Source organism: Adiantum capillus-veneris, chromosome 1, assembly GCF_014529385.1.
Source record: "Adiantum capillus-veneris isolate H3 chromosome 1, ASM1452938v2, whole genome shotgun sequence".
In the NCBI taxonomy this organism is placed as follows: domain Eukaryota; kingdom Viridiplantae; phylum Streptophyta; class Polypodiopsida; order Polypodiales; family Pteridaceae; genus Adiantum; species Adiantum capillus-veneris.
In genome coordinates, this window is record NC_140931.1 from 159,644,775 (window position 1) to 159,665,722 (window position 20,948).

Sequence of the window (20,948 nt, forward strand, 5' to 3'; positions counted from 1 at the left end):
CTGGCACCAGCCGAAGGACCGGAAACCCAACCTGTTGTGCCTTAGGGCAGTCCCAAAGACAGTGACGCTGACTTTCCAAAGGATGGTCACAAGCTATGCTGCCGAGAGGCCACTATGTACAAGCCATCTCCCCAGTGCTGTAGTTTTATGTGCAACCAGCCACTGGAACAACGTGACTCGCCGCAACTGTCTGGCGTCCCACAACTTCGCCCAAAAAGCTGTCAAGAACTCAGCTATGAGACCCTCCCCCTGCCAATGAGGTGCTGCAGTAGGACGAGCCTCTCTCCGTGTTGCCAGTATGTGACGTCCCAATCGAACAATGGTACTGAAAGAAAGGGACACTCGGATGGTCGGCTGAGGAGAAAGGGTCCCTCCAAAACCACTCTCCAGGGTCCCTCTACACTCGTGCCAATGGACAGCTCTCCCAAGCCCAGAGCCTGCAGTGACCTGTCTCAAGAGTTGTTGGGTCAGGATCTATGACACAAGTTCTCCCATAGATGCCCACAACACGGATCCTCTGGAAACAACAGTCTGCAACCCGTGGGGCCTCTACTGAGACTCTGTGTAAGCGACCCTCGCCCTGTAGCTCGAAAAACATGGAGGGTACAATCTCTGAGCAAGCCTGAACTGCGATGAGGACCTCCAGTCGCGTGAAGGCTCCCATCCATCTGGGCGCTGCTGACTCAAGAGGTGTAAGCCACTCAACTGGTACTGCCTTTGTGATGTCCTGACACATGCTCTGCACCCCTATCATACCCCGTAGCTCGATGCTCTGAAGCTCATTTGACAAGCCTGAGAGCTGTAGCCAGTCACCTAAAGTGCAAGTTGGACCCTCTGCCATGGGACCCCAAGAAACATGAGGCCTACTGCCAACCAAGTGGCGCCTCTGAGTGCTAACCATGGGGTTCCAAACAAGGGGCTGTCTCAGGCACTCCTCCGTGCAAGTAGGCTGGTGTTGCTCCAAGCCTCTCCGCAACTGCTCCCGGAAGCGAAGCAGGCTCACAGCAAAACGGTCCTCAAGTGTCTTGGTTGGGCCAACTCTGCGCATCTCTATGAAAATCCATCTGGTGGAAGGTCTCCAAGGGCCTCCAGCCTGAGGCACTCTAGCTCTAAGCCGTTGAAGCAAAAACTCCTTCCAAGGCTCCTCCCCTAGAAGCAGTCCTCTGACAACAAACTTCCCAAGAAGGGCTCTGCTCTGCTGTGCTGGGTCTATGATCCCCAACCCCCCCTGAGAACAAGGAAGAGTGATGACATGCCAGGCCACTTTGGCCCGGGCTATCTTAGTATCGCGTCCTGACCAAAGGAAATTCTTGATTAGCCTCTCTACCTGGCTAATGCAGGAGCTCGAAAAGATCCAACAAGATGTAGTGTACCACATAGTAGCCAACAACACCTGGTTGGCCACTATAACTCTGCCTACCAAAGAAAGTCGTGTCGAGCTCCAATGTAATAGCTTCCTCTTGATGGACAGGAGGAGGGGAGCAATCTACTGCTCAGGAGCCAAGTCCAAGCCAACCTAACAACCCAAGTATCGAGCTACAATCCCAAGGGGGATCCATATGAACCCCTCACCTGGCAGCCAATCAGGCGTAGCAGCACTACCAACCGAGAAAGCCACTGTCTTCCTCCAATTGATCGGTGCACTTGATGCACAACAAAAGGTCTCAAGAGCTTGCTCACACCTGTGTAGGTTGGCCTCCTGGCCCTCCAATCATGACATCAGCTTCAAATTCATTTGAGAGCCATGCAGATGCAAACATTTGCTTGAAGTATACTCATGTGGCGGGTGCCTGTCCTTACATCAATAGTGTCGTCCACCATGTAAGCGCATTGCCTTTCAAGAAAGTGGAAGCTTTCCTGACCTTGGAGCCCTCTGTAAAATTCAGCCCTGCATAAGCTGTGCCAAACTGCTGGAGGAAAGTAAGAGCCTTTGCCTTATCCTCAAAGCCGTTGAAAGTATCAGACTTCACAGTTGTACCACCTTCTTTATATGCTTTTAGCTTTTCCAAAGCTTCCAAATTGTCATAGGGAATTGTCTGCAACATGGGCATTGTGATAAGGATCATCGGCGACATTCTGCGCCATTAGTGCCATAAGTGTCTGCTGGTCGGAAAAACTAGCCATGCCAAAATTGCCCTTTGGCACCCCAAACTAGCCCTGATTGCACTGAAAGCCTTGCTGCATGCCAATGTTACCATACATGGGGTTTGGCATTATGTCTTGCATACCCCAAAGACTGTTCCTAGAATATGTTGTTGGTTTCCAGGCGCATAACCAGCCATGCTCTAAAATAAAAATCTACCCCCGAAATACCCAAGATGTACCATGGGTGGTGGAAAAACCTATTGCATAGCTTGGAAACTGGTTCCCTGTCCATTTAAGGCAACATTTGAACTCTGAAAGGTGGCTAGCTGAACTAGTAAAGCCTGTGGAACAGGCGTCCTAACCACATGTTCATGGACAGAAGGAATTTTTCTTGCAACCCCAACAGACACCGCAACATGTGAGTGCTCCTTGCCCTACTGGGATGCACAAGGGACCGGGCTTGAGCTTCAACAGGCTCTACTGCACGAGACACTTGCCTTGTCTGCTGTGACACTGGTGGCGCTTGCAAAAATTCCATAAACCTAGAGTCTGCACCAACCGAGAAAACACATTCACAGCAGCAACCAGCTGTGTCTTGAACGCATCCTTGTCTAGTTGCCCAGTCATATACCCTTGACCTTGTGGAGCATTCAAATCAACAAAAGGTACAGACAGGGGTGACCTGAACTCTCGCCACGCTCGAAAACTAGAGGAGGAACAGCTTGTCTGTCCTGTGAAGAGGAACCGTCTTCCTTGGCGTCGTTTGTCCTATCAGCAATAGTGTAATTCCAAGTTCCTATGCTCTGTGTCTTCGCCGCAAACCGACCAAGGCTCACTCTTCAAGGAAAAAGTGATTCTGTCCCGGCGATGGAACCATGAAACCGGCCGTAGGGCGGCACACTTTTGCTTTCACCGGAACCTTCTCTTGAAAAACTTTACTTGAACTTCACCACATAGAGAAACTCCACGTACAAACTTGTGTCTGGAATTGATACTTCAAACAAACCACGACTTGGTAGCTAGAGTGGTACCAAGCAGACAGCGACACCCTGTAGGCCCCAAAGACTAGCACCCCTTTCGGTATTTTTTTATTCTTATTGCAAATAGATGATCTCGGCGCTTTCAGCTAGCTCTCACCAAGCTGTCCAAACCTGTCCATGGCTGTGATTGCAGATTTTTGACCCAATTTCGCCAACATAACAACGCAAAAACCCCTATATGTCAAAAGTACACGTCAAGGACACTTTCCCTTGCAGTTTGGAAGCTTTTCAATGAGCTGCAGGTCAATTTCAGCATGTTGTAACACCCTGTTTTGTCACTATCAGCTGCCCAAATCCCTATTTAAGCATCCCAAGGCTTTCCTGAGGCTCCCCTGGTGATGTCTTACAGTTTAGGTGCGAAACCCTGAATCTGTAGAAAAAAACAACAGGCTGTGATTTTCTTTTTTGGATCGATTTGGGCGGAACGAGCACGTCTACGCATGTCTCAGGTGCTCCCGCACGCAATGGGAGACAGTTCCCCTATGAATCGGACAAGTTTTCACACGAGAGAGCTCTTCAATTTTGCAATCCTTCGCAATGCAACTGTGCGTAGTTGGAGATTAGCAAATAGCTATTGCGGTTCATGTACAGAAGGCTCTTGCCTTGGCAAACGCACATAAAACCCCCAAAGTTGTACATGGTCATCTAAGAAGCCCAACTAGTGGGGCATTACCATATTGACAAAGGAGAGAGAGAGATGCACGAGAGCAAATCATCGTGCTACATGAGACAAGGGAAAAGATAAGCTTTCCATTAAAGCTGTGATCACCTGCATCCAGTACTCACACATACAATGTCATCACTTGTGAAGTAAAAATCAGCCTCCACTCTCACATTGGGCGCCTCCTCTTCATGCATAACTGGCAAAATCCCCTAGAGCCGCCATGTGTCCAGTTTGTCTCTTTTGAGTCAAATTTCTAGTACCAACCGACTTATAAAGTGTAGTGAGGGGCCTAAATGACTTTGAACTAAGCCTAGACACCCTTTTACTGCTCCGATTTCAGTGCCAATTGACCCAACCATCTCGTGGCGACCTGCCCTTCTCGACTGCGAATGAAACCCTCGTCCACTGGTCGTTTCACACTGGCCACAAAATGTCCGTCCAGTTATGAGTTCAAAAAGAGGATCCCAAAAATTAAATAAAAATCAAGGGAAAGAAACCAGCAACTAAGGTTAGTGGTTGCACAGCCTTGTGATACAGTTTGGTTCACGGAACACTCCAAGGTGTAAATAAAGGGAGCATCCTATTTGAAAGGAATTGCACAGACTTAGTTGTCTACTCTGTTGTTACGCAGAGAAGCACCTGCGACGTGGATAAAATTCAAGAAAATTTTCACGTCAACATGGATATCAAACAAATATGAAAGAGATGTCATCACAGCTTGGTATCATTTGAGAATGACTAGATGACTACTGCCACAGGTTTTGGGGTACTTATTTGCCAGTGTCTTCATTTCGTTAAATTACTTTGAGGGACCAGATTGAGCGGTTTTCTTGTGGTTTGCCAAACGAGATTTGAGAGTATTGTCTAGAGCAGAAGTCTGACTCTATTCAGACCAGCGTAACCGCGAAACGTTTCACCCTGAAACGTGGCGTTTCACCACGAAACGTTTCAGTCCAAAATGAGAGCACAGTGAAACGTGAGACCGAAACGTGCGTTTGACGGCTTTGAAACTAAAACTATGGTAACTTGTTGTTAGTGAAACGGCTAGTGTTTCACTTGGTGAGCGAAACGTTTCAAGGCCCGAAACGTTTCACCTACCCTTACCTGCCGAAACACGTTTCATGGTGACGCTGATTCAGAGACTTATGGGATATGCTAAGCAAGAATTTGGAATGCATGCCGGCTCATTGACTTATCCTACAGACAGGATAGTATCCACCTCAACAAGGCAAGAGTCTTCAAGAGAAGAGAAAAAATTAGGGGAACCGGATGACAGCTCATCACAGAATTCCGGAGCAATAAGGGAATGGAATCAGATGGTAGCACATCCGAGTCCGAGGGTTTTGACAAACTAAGGGAACCAAAAGAAGTTCATCAGAGGATTTCGGAGAAGAACAAGGATCGGATGATAGTGCGTCTCAGGGTTCCGTCTATTGAGACTGGCGTGTCAATGGGCAGGAGAGGCTACCCACAGGTCCCAGGGCACAAGGAAAGAAAGGAAAGGGGATCAGCCGGTGAATCAGAGAATTCCACAGATCCAAATTGAGGTGCCAAGGACGGGGAGGCTAGAAGGGCTATGAACCAACAAGTCCCAGGGAACAAGAAAAGATGTTAGGTCCATCCGATAATTTGGTCAAGGATACTTTTTGGCCCTCAATGCACAGTGGATGTAGGAAGAGAACCTCGCAAATTCTCTGCAGAGAGAGTTGTACCTTAAAGCTTTTGGGCTAGTAGCAGTATCTATGTCAAAAGTTACCGATCAATCAGCAGGTTGAATCTAGTGCGGTGCTGACTGCACAAGAGAGGAGCCACTCCACACCTTTGTCACAGATTGCCTAGATTGAATAAAGTCACTAATTTCTCTATGAGATTGTAGGGAACTGACGGACTGACAGTATTTCGCGGAATGACTTTATGAATTGTGTGCGTTGAATTGGAAATTTCCTGGATTGAACTGAAACATGTGCTCTTTCATGTGTGTACTGATAGAGACATGTAGAGGAAGATGAAAAGTCCGCAGCATTTTCTCTGATGAATGATTTGAACTTAGTGCATCTAGACATCCATTAGAGCTTGGTGAGATCTAGATGTGATGGCTAAGTGAATGAGAATTGAATGTGATCTGAATGAGATTCTAGTGCAACAAGATGTCTATCTGGATATGAGATGGTTGCACAGTGATCTAGGTGCATCACGAGTTCTAGACAGAATGAGATGGCTAGATTGAATAATTGAAAACATGATGTTCAGTTTGAACTAAGTGTGTGATTTTGTGAATTGCATGCTATGTGGATGTACTGCCTTATGAGGATGGTCATGAGCATGGTTTGCTTGGTTGAAATGTGAAATGAAAGGATATGAATCAAATAGTAACAAGATTTACTAGATCAAGACATCCGTGAAAGATCAGTGCGGTCTGGATGTAATTGCTAAATGGTTACAATGATCAAGATTTGTATTTGAGACCCTCGACAGAAATGTGATTGATAAGTGACTGATTTGTAGGTGTGATTGAGGGCGACTACAATTCTTTCAAGAGGGGGGAATGTCACAAAGTGATGATGTGGCATGCCCAACTGGAAGAGAAATGGCCGAGTGGACAAGAGAAACTAAAGAATTGAACCTAGAAGAACTTGTGAGCACCTGCCGAAGGGCCTATCCTAAAAAATCCCAAACCTTGAACTCTTAAGGAGGATTTTCATAAAACGCGATGACATGCTGATGTGGAAAATTGTACGGATGTTGACATGGCAGGATGTACGGATTTCCGCAACTTTCGCTGGCTGTTTTGGGAGCTTTTGAGATCAAATGCTTTTGGGGTTAGTGCTTTTCAACTGATTGCTCATGGGGCTCTGCTTTTAAGCATCCCATGTAAGTTTAAAAGGAGCCCTTGGGGCCTCACTCAACAGAGCATCTGGACGCAGAGTCGAGAGCAGAGGACCCTCAGAGTTGTACTTTGCAGTGAGCAATAGTAAAGAAATACCGAAAGGGGCGTCAGTCTTTGGGGCCAGTGCTTTTGGGCACGGAACTCCGTCGTGCCGTTTTTACACACTCTCTCTCTCTCTCTCTCTCTCTCTCTCTCTCTCTCTCTCTCTCTCTCTCTCTCATAAAGTTCAGTGATTTTGAGAAGTTTCTGTTCATGTGTTGCTATTGATTTCTCGCTTGGAGTGTCCAAGCCTATAACATCTTAGACTGATCCAAGTCCTTAGGGGGATGCTCTTTGCCTTGGTCACCATGGTCATCATAGACCACTCTGTCTCCCACGGTACGTGCCTTGTTCCATCCTTCTGGAGGTACCAGTGGAATGTAGATCCTCACCAATGATTGCTGACTCCATCATCCGCTATAGGGTATCATGAGCACCTTCATACTCTTTTAAAGCTCTGGTTGAAGGCCTGCTTCGAACTTTCGCACCTTCTCCTCGCCAGAAATCTTCATTAAAGAAGTGACTTTCAAAAGAACCGACCAATACTTGTAAACATAAGCCATGCCTTTCTCATGTTCCTTCTGGGCAAGCCAGTCCCATTCCTTCCGGATGTCCTTCTCGACGTGGGGCGGAACGAATTGTTCATAAAAGTGAGCTTTGAACTGATTCATGTTCGGCTTTAGTATCTTCCTGACTCTTGGCCAGCCACCGGTTTCTTTCAGTCTCCTTGAGATACATCCCAACTTGAATTTTTCAGTAAAGTTTTCGTTGGCAAAAGCAGTCTCATAAAAGACAATGCCTTAGAGATATCTCTCCGTCCTAGCTAACTGTCAAACTTGACGTCACCCAACTTGGATTTTTTAGTAAAGTTTCCAGTGGCAAAAGCAACTTCAAACTGTCTGATAAAAGACAATGCCTTGGAGATATCTCTCCGTCCTAGATAACTATCAAACCCTCGGGCCTCCAGCAATAGCCGATACTAGCCAACGCTTGAATAGTAGAAAGAGAGAGAGAGAGAGAGAGAGAGAGAGAGAGAGAGAGAGCTGGCGGCAAGAGAGATTGCATTTTTCAGCCGTAAGGGGGGCGTAGGCTTTTTTTACGCTCTATTTTTCATTAAATGTCTGCCTACTTATCAAGTGGGCGGCCGGACACTTAATAATTAATAATAAAATGTGAACCTTTTAAAAACTCAAAAAAAAACTCTGAGTTGAAAACTGATGCTACAAAGCACTTCCCACGCGTCCCTAGATACAACCTCATGCACAGATGCAATGCGGACATAGATTTCCTCACGGGAAAGCATCTGCTTTCTTGGAAAGCGCTTAAATACATCCTTCTTTTTCTCAAAAGCTTCTTGGAACCCATCTTTATTCTTGTGCCTACGTCTTTACATGTACTACTTTACCCGGTTCAGATTTCCTTCCATACTAATGAAATATTCCCTATACGATGCTCCCGTCACCCATCATGTGATGCATCGGGAATATCTATTCCCCGGTCTCTCCCACCAAACTTACGGAACAACTCCTTCATGATGCTGAATGTAACCCATCATATGACACGTCAGAGTTGTCCATTTCTAATGGCTTTTAGCAGTTTCAGTAAGTCTACAGTACTTCCTCACTTTAACAGTTCAAGTATACACATTTGAATATCCTAATCTCATGAAATAGAAATTACTTAGAAAATAAGAAAATAGTCCAATTAGTAACAAATTACCTCCCCTAAGAGTACCCCCACTTGATGGAGGAGTACAATATCTGCTAAAAACTGTTGTATGGACCTGTTTTTATGGCTGAAAACTGTCAGGACAGCAATATAAAACGTGTTGCAACCTGTTTGATTTCAAGGGAAACCCTAATCCCTAAAAATTATGCAAAACACCTACATATTGAAAAATATAGCATGGAAGAACCTGTTGCAGTAACTCCAGCCAAGTTTGTCGCGAGAGACGCAGAAACGCGTGCAAAACACCTACCACAAGGTGTGTAGAGATTGGAGGAGTATAACGGAGGCACGCAAGAGCAAATATGCGCGAGAGAAGAGAGTCGAAAGAGGCTGCAAAGCAGAATAACGAGATTAGAAAGTGTACTTCTGTTGTACACTCAAGTTTTAAGATGCCCTTTATATGTTTTAAGTTAAGGTACAATGTGTACACACTGTGTCTGGCCATTTAATGGCCAAACACACACATAAAGAATAAATGAACCTATATACTAGTCTAGACTATGGGTTATGATACAAGGTAGCCAGTAGGCTTTTATCCCCAACACTGCTACCTTAATCAGTAGCCGGTGTTGCCCTTTACCCACTTCATTTGTCCCTTTGCCCTACTCCTATGTCAATTTGTCACAAATGTGATGACGTGGCATACTAACTTAAATGGACCTGTTTAAGCGCTCGAGAGTGGCATAATCAAGTGGAGAAATTTGAAACCTCAAAATATGATGGCATGGCACCTATATAGACATCCTGAAATTTGCGTGGATTTTTAGGCAAAGTACGAAAATCCGGATGTTTAGGGTTTGTCCCAAAGTTACACGGAACAGGAATAGGGCCTCCAAAACGGGGGGGGGGAACGGGAACAAGGGTCGGAATGGTAAGCTTAAAATATGTTTAATTTAGGTTAGATTTAATCTATATTAGTAGAGAGCCATATACAACCATTAGTCCAAGTAGAATCCTATTAGGCATGCTTAAAGCATTGAGGCTTGAGGCCCAAGAGAGAGGAAGATACTTGAGAGAGAGGGAGAGAGGGAGAATGAGGGGTAAAGAGTTAAAGAGTCAAGAAAGCTCCGAGCTTCAAGCTTGAGACTTGAGGCCCAAGGGAGAAGGAGAGTGTCCCGTGCACATCTAACCCTATGTGTACGTGGAGAAGCTACTTCGTGGCAAGGGTTCAGTTAGGTTAGAAAGTGTTCTGGCACTTTTGTGAGTCTGTTCGCAGACCGTGCATGTCTAGGACTAGATGCATATCCTCAAGTTGCACATAGCATGATCATCAGATTACCATCAGAACCCATCGGGAGCATTTTTACACTGCATAGACCTATTTTCCCTATTTTACCAATTTTTCACTTATTATTAATAAGTGACTTTGTTGGGAAATTGGGTAGGGCAATTTGACTCAGGCAATATATAAGAAAAGCTAACGCTAGCAGTATCTGGCAGGACAGGCAGCAAGGACCAAGTGTTCAACAGTGCACCTTCTCATCAAGAACCCCCCCCCCCGGCAGGCAACCTAGCAATTTCAGCCACCAAAGACCAGCCAGCGTTTTCAGCATTTGCAGATCAGCCCAACGTTTTGCAATTGCAGATGATGCCTGGCGACAGCAGATCACAACAGACTCCCTAGCGTTTTTGCATCAAAGAGCAGATCAGCCCAGCGTTTCTGCAAATTGTAGACTACCTCTAGAATTTGCAGATTCCCGGCGACAGAACCCATGATTGCATTAGCGTTTTCCATTTTCAGCATTTAGATTCCGTACCGCAACCCCCAAACCTCGCAGACCTCACCTTCCCGCAACAGATTCTCGCGGCACGATCAGATCAGCCAGCGTTTGCAGGTTCGGCTTGTTATTCGCAGATTTCGGCATCTGCGTTTTCAGCGCGTCGTCGTCACATCGTCACCGACATAGAGTGAGAATTCAGTACATACAAGATCTACAGATTTCAGCCCCTAGCGTTCAGTTTTCAGCCCGTCTCATCGTCGTCAACATCGTTGGCAAGACCATTGCATTCAGACCATTGTAGAGATTTGTGCAATCAATATTAGACCGCTCTCACCATAGAGAGTGGGGCCCTTGGAGGAGGGTTTAACAACATTCTGGTGTCGTATTCTCTTCTCTACCTTTCGGTCTCAACACCTTCATTCACAGTGTCTTCCACTATGTTGTGATCATTTGTACTCTCTCACTAAAGGAACAGAAGGCTCTCCCTTCCGTAAGTAAAAGGAACCTTGAGCACAGTTCGGAGCACTCATCTTGAGCAAAGTTCAACATTCACTTCCGTTGCACCTTACGTTGGTATCAGAGCTTTGGCAGTCTTCTGTATCACTCAAGGAAAGAACCACATAATTTTTTCTTGCTTGTTGTGGTCGCACGTAACCCAAGTCCACTTGGGCGTGTCGATTCCTAATCGTGCTTTGAAGAGTGACAGGAAACCCAAGAAAGAAGGGCTTGTACAGCCTCCCCTTGTTCTCTTTTCACTCATTGAGAGCGGACCATGCACTTAGCGGCCGGCCAATCAATGTGAGGTGGGAAAAAACAACCTTGGTGTGAGCGCAAGGCCGCCAAGGGGTGCGCCCGCAGGAAAGAGAAGAGCTCGGGTAAGAGAAGATCCTTCTCTAACACAGATTGCAAGTGAAAGAAGAACCTCAGAACCTCAAGAACTCAAGAACCCAAGAATCACAAGAACCCAAGTTCCTCGTGAACTTAAAAACCCAAGATCTCAGTATATGGTCATCACCCGAAGCGGAATGGATACTTTGCATGAAGGTGATAACCATGGAGGTGGCGAATAAGAATTTTCCCCACCAGGAGGTTTTTCGACCCAGTGGCGACCCATCACCATCCTCAACTCATCCTACAAAATTCTTGCCAAAGCTTTGAGTTTGAGGATTCAGCCACTTCTAGAGAGCATTATACATCGGGCACAAATAGGTTTTGTCAAGGAGCGTAGTATCCTTGACAACATCTTTCCTTTTTGGCAGGCTTCTGCCCTCGCGCGGCTCCGTGGTGAGGATCTAGCGATTCTTCTTCTCGATTTGAGAAGGCTTGCAATAGAGTTGACTAAGACTTTTTGGAAGGCACTCTACGCAGGATGGGCTTCTCAGATGCTTGGATCAGAGGTTTGTCAGCTTTGTATAGACGGGCACACAATCAGATATTGTTGTCAGGAGGTAGAGTTGATCGTTTCATGCTCACACGTTCTGTCAGATAGGGCTGGTCTCTTGCCCCCTTCCTCTTTCTGTTCTATGCTGAGGCGATGAGCAAGTTTTTGGTTTCACAGCAGGTTGGTCTACATGGCTTAGCGCTCCCTAATCGGGAAGATGAGCTACTGGATGCTGAGTTTGCACACGACTCAGCCTTATACTTGGATGGCCAAGAGGCCAACCTTCACAGGTGTGAGCAGGCTCTTGAGACCTTTTGTTGTGCATCAGGCACACTGATCAACTGGAGAAAGACAGTGGCTTTCTCGGTTGGTAGTGCTCCTACGCCTGATTGGATGCCAGGTGAGGGTTTCAAATGGATGCCCCCAGGGACTGCAGTTCGATACTTGGGCTGTCAGGTTGGCTTGGACTTGTCTCCCGAGCAGCATATTGCTCCCCTCCTCCTATCCATCAGGAGGAAGTTGTTACATTGGAGCTCCGCACGACTTTCTCAGGCAGGCAGAGTTGTAGTGGCCAACCAGGTGTTGTTGGCTACTATGGTATATCACTTCTTGTTGGTGACACTCATATAGCCCGGGCCAGAGTGGCATGGCAAGTCATCATTCTTCCTTGTTCTCAAGGAGGGTTGGGGATCATAGACCCAGCACAGCACAGGAGAGCCCTTATAGGGAAGTTTATCGTCAGAGGACTTCTTCCAAAAGAGGAGCCCTGGAAGGAGTTCTTGCTTTAGTGGCTTAGTGCTAGAGTGCCTCGGGCTGGAGGCCCCTGGCGACCTTCGACCAAATGGATTTTCACAAAGATGCATAGAGTTGGCTTGAGCAGGAGACTAGAGGACCACTTCACTGTGAGTCTGCTCCGATCCTGGGAGCAGTTGCGCAGACTCGAGAGGCCTAGAGCAGCGTCAGCCTACTTGTACGGAGGAGCACCTGAGACAGCCCCTTGTTTGGAACCCCATAGTTAGCACTCAGAGAAGCCACTTGGTTGGTAGTCGGCCTCATGTTTCTTGGGGTCCCATGGCAGAGGGTCCAGCACACACTTTAGGTGACTGGCTACAGTTTTCAAGCTTGTCAGAGAAGCTTCAGGGCATCCAGCTAACTACAAGGCATGAGAGGGGTGCAAAGCATGTGTCAGGACATCTCAGAGGCAGTACCAACTGAGTGGCTCACACCTCTAAAGTCAGCAACGCCAAGATGGATGGGGGCCTTCACGCGACTGGACGTTCTCATCTCACTACGGGCCTGCTCAGAGACTGTACCCTCCCTGTTTTCCGAGCCACAAGGTGAGGGACGCTTACACCGAGTTTCAGTAAAGGCCCCACAGGTGGCAGAGTGCTATTTTCAGAGGATCCGAGTGGTGGGCATCTGTGGGAGGACTTGTGTCATAGATCCTGACCCAGCAGCTCTTGAGACTAGCCACTAGAGATTGTGGACTTGGGAGAGCTGTCCATTGGCACGCGTTCAGTGGGATCCTGGAGAGTGGTTTTGGAGGGACCCTTTCTCCTAAGCCGACCATCCAGGTGTCCCTTTCTTTCAGTACACTGTTCGACTGGGACGTCACATACTAGCAGCACAGAGAGAGGCTCATCCTGCAGCAACACCCCACTGGCAGAAGGAGGGTCTCACAGCTGAGTTCTTGGCAGCTTTTTGGGAGAGGTTGTGGACTCTAGACAGCCGAGGCGAGTCACTTTGTTCCCTTAGCTGGTTGCACACCGAGCTACAGCAGTTGGGAGCTGGCTTGTACATAGTGGTCTCTCAACAGCATGTGCAGCTTGTGACCATCTTGTGGAGAGTCAACGTCACTGTCTTTGGGACTGTCCTCTGGCACAACAAGTTTGGCTTTGTGTTCTTCGGCTGATGCCAGCTCTTTCCACAGCTTGGCAATACAATTGGGGGCAGCTGCTTGGTCCACTCTCAAGAGACCCACACTTCAGTTTGAGCTATCCTCCACCAGCAGGATGATAGTGATGCAGGGGGGGGGGGGGGGGGGGGGGGGTCGACCTACACTCCAGCCTACTACAGAGCTTACTCCACAGGAGTGGTGCAGTGAGAGAGAGGAGTGTTGGGAGCTCATCAGTGGCCTCACACTCTGGTTCATCTGGCGGGCCCGCTGCTTCCACATCTTCGAGGCTCGCCCTGTACCACCAGAGAGACTGTTCGGGATCTTTGGCTAGAGCTGATCCATACTCTCAGAGGACAGTTCGAGAGACTCTAGGGCAGCTCTGACCGCATGAGGGAGCGCAGAGAGGCTTTCCTTCGATTCTGGCGCCCTGGGACTTTTTTCGCCATGAGACTTTTTTCACCATGGTCCAGGGTGTACTCAGATGGCACTACCGTCCACCTGTGTGGCTTTTCCCTCCTCCCATCTCTTGATTTAGCCTCATTGTACATATGTTGTTTTTTTGTTGGAAGAGTCTCCCCATCATGATTGTTGTAGCCCGCTCTTGTAGAGGTGGCTGTAGCCCTATGGGCAGTTTCATTAACTAATAGAAGGATCTTTTTCTCAAAGAAAAAAAAAGACAAGGTCATTTGACTTCTCCACTCCAAGCCGATTCCTCTTCTTGGAAGCAATGTAGCTAAAGGTAGTCCACAATTGCTCCAAGCATGAAGTACTAACCGACTAGTTGAGAATACGGATCACCAATCTCTGAAGCTCAGGGCCATCATAGCCATAGTCCTCCCACCATAGCACTGAACCTATCTTCTTGCGATCAATTTGAGCATCTGGACTGCCAAATGACGCCACACATCTCTCTGTACTCTCTCAACTAATCTCTGACAATGAATCGCCCATCTCTATCTAGAACCATCTTGTTTAAGATCTCTGTAAATTGGTTCATGACTTCTCTATCTGTCTCTTGCCCTGCACCTTGGAACTCTGGATCCACCATGTACGATGCCCCGTGTAAAGGAGAGGCATATGAATTCCACCTCGAGCTGCAAAGCGCGTGGATCTCCTCATATCGCTCTGCGTTCAGCTCAAGCTGTGCAAGCTGCTGGATCATGCGGTCCACTACCTCATAAACCTTGCCAATGCAAGGGTCCATGCCATCCAAAACTCGAAGCATATGAACCACTGGTTTTACCCGTGCAACTAGACCCTTGAGCTCCTTCCACAACTCAAGATCCTCTGCCTTATCCTTGCACAAAATCCCTGCAATTGTCTTTGCATGGGGGAAGGTGGTGAACTCATCATTGATGAAGACCTGTCGGACCGCATTTTGACATTCAAACAGCTTGCGCACAAGAAGAAAGTTGAACGCAAAGCAGATGTCTTAATACTTTAGAAGCACTTTGCCGCCCAACCTCTTGAGGTATTCACTCCGAACCAAGTTGTGATTGTTGATGAAAGTAACAATCTCACTGCATCAGCAATGATTGAAGCAATCCAGTTTAGCTTGCCGATGTCTTTTAGAAGGTTGTTCAAGCAGTGTGCCATGCAAAAGCACACACACATGCGGATAGTGACCCTCTACAATAGCTGATACTGCCCTGTTTGATGCCTCCCTACCTGTGACAAAGGCCACCACGTGTTGCTCACTGATCGTTTCTATGGCTGATGTCCACTCTGCAGAGAGGACATCGGCGGACTTGCCACTCTTGGTGGCATCATGAGAGTGCACAAAGAACATCTCTCCACTCAAGTATGCGACGAGGCCATGGATAGATCTCTTTCTTGTATCGCTCCATCTGTCGGCAATGAGGGAAATGCCATGTTTTGCCCAAAGCCGTTGAATATTGAGTGTTGCTTGCTCCACGATCCCCTTCTCTCGATCAAGCAAAGTGGTTCGGAGAGCCTCTGAAGATGGCGGCACATAGTCGGTGCCGTACTCTCCTATCCGCTGCACCATAACTTTCCAATACTCCGACCTATTTCGATCACACATAGAAGAGGTTAGTATGATAAATCATAATTGATTATTCACAGTTGAAACTTTAGAGATCATAGTGGCGGAAATGACAATAAGGGAAGAAATGAGAGAGAAGATAGATAAAGCATACCTCGCCACGACAAATGGGATATAGTCATGATAGAAGAATCGGGCCACGACGGCATCCACCTCTTCCTTCTTCTTTGGGTCCCAAGAGGTGGAAAGGGTCCTTTGGCGACGAATCGGACCCGATGAAGATTCACCGCCACCGCCACCGTCACCGCCACTGGGTAGAGAAGAAGAAGGGAAAATGAGGATCTTTGGGTCAATATCTTTGCGTGCGGGCTTGGCTTTATGGTTGAATTGCCGATCCTTTTCCTCGAGCTCCTTCCTCTTCTTGATGGTTATATTGGTGCAAAATCTCACCTCATGTCCCGACACTCGAAGTAAGTGTGCCCTCACTTTTTCATGTCCCCCTTTCCACGTGTAAGAGCATAGCTTGCATGCCCATGCATGAGAACCTCCCGCCGCCGACAAGGTGTCCTCCGAGGTCACTTCATCCCACCACGACCATTCCTTCGCCTTTTGAGTGTTGCCCGCATAAACGGAGGGGGTTGTACGAGAAGAAGAGGACATGGATTATCCATGAAAGAGAGAGAGCTTGATCCTTGAGGGTTTGAGAGAGAGAGAGAGCTTGAGAGAGAGAGGCTTGACTTCGTGAGAGCTTGAGAAAGAGGCTTCACCTCTTGAACGTTGAGACCAAGGGGGAGAGAGCTTGAGCCTTGAGGGCAAGCCCAAGAGAGAAAGGTTGAGAGCTTGAGGCCCAAGCGGCGAGACTATTGGCTTGGGAGCAAGGGGAAGAGAGAGTGTAACAGACTTGGACACTCCAAGTCGAGAATCTACCGCAACACCACAAGAGTTCACTTCAAAACAGTTCGCCTTTTTCTGTCTTTCTTGAGATTTCTGCAAAGCCTCGCGGACCTTGGCAAAAGCCGTGTCCAAGTTGCGTCTGTACTCATCGGCTTCAAAAATCTTATCTTTCATGCTTAGGAAGGGTGGAACCTTCGTAGCACCTTCAATAATCTCAAATGGCGCCTTCCTCGTCGAAGAGTGTATCGTGTTGTTGTAGGCAAATTTCACCAAAGGTAGATACTTTTCCCATTGAGTCTTCTGATCCGAGATGTAAGACTTCAATAAATCTAAAACCACTGAATTGGCAATCTCAGATTGCCGTCAGTCTGTGGGTAAAAAGATGACGAGAACTGCAACCACGTATCAATGTTCTCCCGAATAGCCTTCCAAAACAAACTCATAAATCTGGGGTCCCTGTCGAAGACAATCGTCTTGGGCATGCCATGTAATCTGAAGATCTGGCCCACAAACAGTCTCGCTAAGTGATCCGGCTTGACTGTTTTCTTCACTGGAATGAAATGAGCTTGCTTACTAAACCTGTCAATATACAGTCCAGATACCATCGTGACTACTCTGTGTTCTCGAGAGATCCATTGCAATACTTTCCCAAGGGCGGGTGGGTATGGGTAAAGGCTGTAACAATCCCTGTGCTTTATGCATGTCAAACTTGACCTTCTGGCATACCATGCAACTACGCACAAACTCGTCCACATCCTTCTTGAGTCTCGGCTAAAAGAAGTATTTATCTACCCCTTTCAAGGTGGTAGTACTGCCGCGGTGACCTGCAAAAGGTGGACAGTGGCATTCGGTGATAACCTTTTCTCTCAACGGTTGTGTAACGCACATTATGGTTTTCCTCATCAAGTAGCCATCCGAATGGAATATCCCGCTATTGTCTTCCCATCCCGTATCCGTATGAAAATGTCTACAAAATCTGTATCTGTGGCATACTGATCGACCATATGCTTGAAGCTCCTATGATGTATCGTAGAAATAGCCAGAACCAACGGCTTCCGAGACAAAGCATATGCCACTAAATTCTTCTGTCCCTGCACATGGACAATCTAGAAGTGGCCGAAGCCGATACAATAGGGACAGACTCGCCCTTAAGTTTCACATCAAGTACAATGGTTCGGCCCTTCTCTATAGTCAAAGTCTCTTTTCTCGCCCGATAGTCGACCATGGCGTTGTTCTTATGGTACCAGGGAATTCCCAGGAGGACATCACAACCTTCCAAGGGCATTATGTAGAAGTCATTGTGCCCCAAATACCCTGACAATGCAACCGAAGTTTGCCAATGACAGGTGTAATGGCTACATCCTTGCCGGGTGCCGCTAGAACTGCCTCTGCTAGTGGTCCCATCCGATCAGGTGTGATCTCGAACCGTGCCGCAAATTCAGGTGAAATGAAGTTAGCTTGGCTCCTCCATCAAAGAAAATCACGGCTTCTTGGTCTTTCACTTTGCCCCAAGCTCTGCAAAGTTCTGTACTCTCATCAATCGTGCTTGGGTCAATACCCATGCAATCTAGAACCAGTCCTGCTTTCATCTTTCCTTTTCGTCCACGTTCCTCAGCTGCTTTCGAACCCTCAGGCCTATCTTCATCCTTGTCATCTGTCCTTTTGGTGCCTTTTTAGGGCACTTCGCGGAGATATGCCTAGATTCCCCCCATCCAAAGCACTTCCCCTCTTTGATGTAGAGAGCTCTCTGGGAAAGAGTAAGCTTGGGTCGTGCATCCTTTTCTTTCTTTTCTGGGTTGCTCTTCTTCTTTCTACTTTCATTGTTCGAAGTCTGTTCATTTCTTTGTGTCATGATTTCATCTGTGGGGTAGGTCAAGCTGCCTGAGTGAATGGCAAAACCCCGTTTCGCATGACTCATTCATTCCTGAATGGAATCCGACTTTTGCTCTAAGCAGTGATCTCAGATCTCTGTACGCTCAATCTGTTCTTTAAACGAGATCTTCTTAAATGAAGAGGGTGGTAGAAAAGAGCTCCAGAATCTCTCGCAATATGCGTCCAATTAATCTCTCTTGGTCATCCGAAGATGGTCTTACGCAGTTTGTATGTCACGTTCGTACTCTCGAGTCAACCAAGAAGAAATAAAAAGCCATTTGAATTTCAGCCATTTAACTGGAGCTTTCTTGTTCAATAGAAGCGTGGACCACCAAGTTTGAGCATTTCCCCTGAAGTAAGAAGTAGCCCTCCGAATCTTGGAGTGCTCTGAATAACGCCCTCTAGAGAAAGCTATGTCAAACTGCTGTATGAAGGCCAAAGCCTTCGAAGCATCTCGAAAACCAGAAAATGTGTCAAATTTAGTTAACTGTCCACCTTCTTTGAACTCTCCGACTTTCTTGCTTTTATCTTCCAAAAAGTCATACTGGTTGGCTTTGTAAAAATTCTGCTTCCTTGCATAAGTCCGAACTATCCGAAGACGAGTCCTCTGTAGAACTGTTCGAAACTGGGCGAGATTTAGACTTCTTTGCCTTTTTCTTGCCCTTTCCGAAGCGTTGCTTTTTGCTTCACTTTTTGCCTTTTCTCTCTTCTTTGCTTGAATCGGAAGAGTTAGAAGAAGAAGAAGAAGAAGAACTAAATAATCCTTCAAACCGCACATGCTTCTGCTTTCTTGCCGAGGCAAAAGTAGATTGACGACCCAAATAACCCGAAAAGTCAGTTCCTTTCTTCTGCCTTTTGTCGTGCTTTTCACTTTTGTTCCGCACGTCAAAAAGCTGAGAAATCCGTGCATCAACCACCTTTTTTAATTCTTGCTCACTAAACATCCTTGGAGTAGGAGGTTTCTTGAGTACTGGTTTGGGGGGTGGTTCTGTGATTTGTTGCCACTATGCATACACCTCATTGAAATTTGCAACTTTTAATTCTTGCTCACTAAACATCCTTGGAGTAGGAGGTTTCTTGAGTACTGGTTTGGGGGGTGGTTTTGTGGTTTGCTGCCACTATGCATACACCTCGTCGAAATTTTGCAAATTTCGGGTCCTTCGCAAAATTTATCATCATCTTTCCTGCATCGTAGATGCTCCATCTCTTCAAGCTCCGCCAGAGTAGGCCGAGGCGGGCCGTACTCCTCGCGTGAATCTTCTTCGTGATCTCCTCCAGCATTTCCAGATGCAGAGGGAGTCGACTTATTTCTGTCTGAAGCCATAGGTGCCACGTAAAAAGGATCGGATTTCCCGGTAGCAAAGAAATTGGCCGTGCTCTCATACCACTGTAACGGACTTGGACACTCCAAGTCGAGAATCGGACTTGGACACTCCAAGTCGAGAATCTACCACGACACCACAAGAATTCACTTCAAAATAGTTCATAGTTAACAATTTATTTGACATTGGCCCGGCGAAGCTCCGTGCCTAGAGATATTGGCCCCATAGACTGGCGCCCCTTTCGATATTTCTTTTTATATTAATCTGCAACTCGAAGTACATGTCACGTGACACATCCAACCCTATGTGTCCGTGGACAAGCTACAGCACGACAAGGGTTCAGTCAGTCCAGTCAGTCTAGATTTAGAAGTGATATGGCACTTTTGTGAGTCTGTTCGCAGATCGTGCATGACCATGGAACAGAAGTGATATGGCACTTTTGTGAGTCTGTTCGCAGACCGTGCATGACCAGGGACTTAGTGTAGATGCATATCCTCCGGTTACACACTACATAATCATAACCATTCCCATCAGAATCCTTCAGGGGAATTTTCCAGTGCATTTAGCCTATTTTCCCTATTTTTGACATTTTTCACTTATTATTTTTAAGTGACTTTTGTTGGAAAGTAGGTAGGGCAATTTTGCTAAGTTTGTATATAAGCAAACCAGAGTTAACACTAATTGGCAGAAGAGGCAGCAGGAGCACCTTGCTCAACAAGCAACTTCTCAGCAAGACCAACCTCCGTGACTACTGTAGCGTTTTTGCATCAGATCAGCCTTGGCGATTTGTGCACAGCAGATCAGCCCCGGCGTTTTGCATTTGCAGAACAACCGGCGACAGCAGCAGATTTTCAGCCCTTAGCATTTTCAGTTTTCAGCGCGTCATCGTCGCATCGTCGCCATCGACATTGTCACCGACATAGAGTCAGAACTCAGCAGATAAAGATTTGCAGATTTCAGCCATTAGCATTCTCAGATTTCAGCCCGTCTTGTCGTCGTCGACGTCGTCGGCAAGTCCAAGCATTGTAGAGATTTGTTCAATCATAAGTAGACCGCTCTTGCCATAGAGAGTGGGGCCCTTGGAGGAGGGTTTTACAATGTCTCTAGTGTCGTATTCTCTTCTCTATCTCTCAATCTCATACACTTGCACGCACAGTGTACATTCACTTTGTTTGTGATCGTAGAACTCTCTCATTAAGAACGGAAGGCTCTCCCTGCCGTAAGAACAAAAAGGAACCTTGAGCACATTATGGAGCACTCATCTTGAGCAAAGTTCAAACATTCATTCCGCTGCACCTTACATTAGTATCAGAGCTTCAGCAGTGTTCTGTATCACTCAAGGAAAGAACCACAAGAATCACAAGAATGTTTTTGCTTGTTAAGGTCGCACGAACCCAAGTTCGCTTGGGCGTG

The 20,948-nt window shown here is 46.9% G+C and overlaps 1 protein-coding gene across 18 annotated transcripts in view; it reads right to left on the bottom strand.

Moving 5' to 3' along the window:
* LOC147465897 (uncharacterized) overlaps nucleotides 1–20,948 on the bottom strand; it is a 100,676-nt gene that overhangs the window by 67,182 nt on the left and 12,546 nt on the right. For 14 of the 18 annotated variants that reach the window (XR_015189540.1, XR_015189537.1, XR_015189539.1 and 11 more), the window contains exons 2-3: nucleotides 8,604–8,773; nucleotides 8,435–8,498 (exon numbers count right to left, since the gene is read on the bottom strand). Coding sequence is in view for 7 of the 18 variants with exons in the window: in XM_086522633.1 (XP_086378759.1) it covers nucleotides 8,435–8,498; nucleotides 8,604–8,773 (234 nt within the window). In the remaining 11 variants the exon portion in view is untranslated. The remainder of the gene's footprint in view (nucleotides 1–8,434; nucleotides 8,499–8,603; nucleotides 8,774–20,948) is intronic. The other 4 variants (XR_015189546.1, XR_015189544.1, XM_086522620.1 and 1 more) reach the window with 1 other exon arrangement.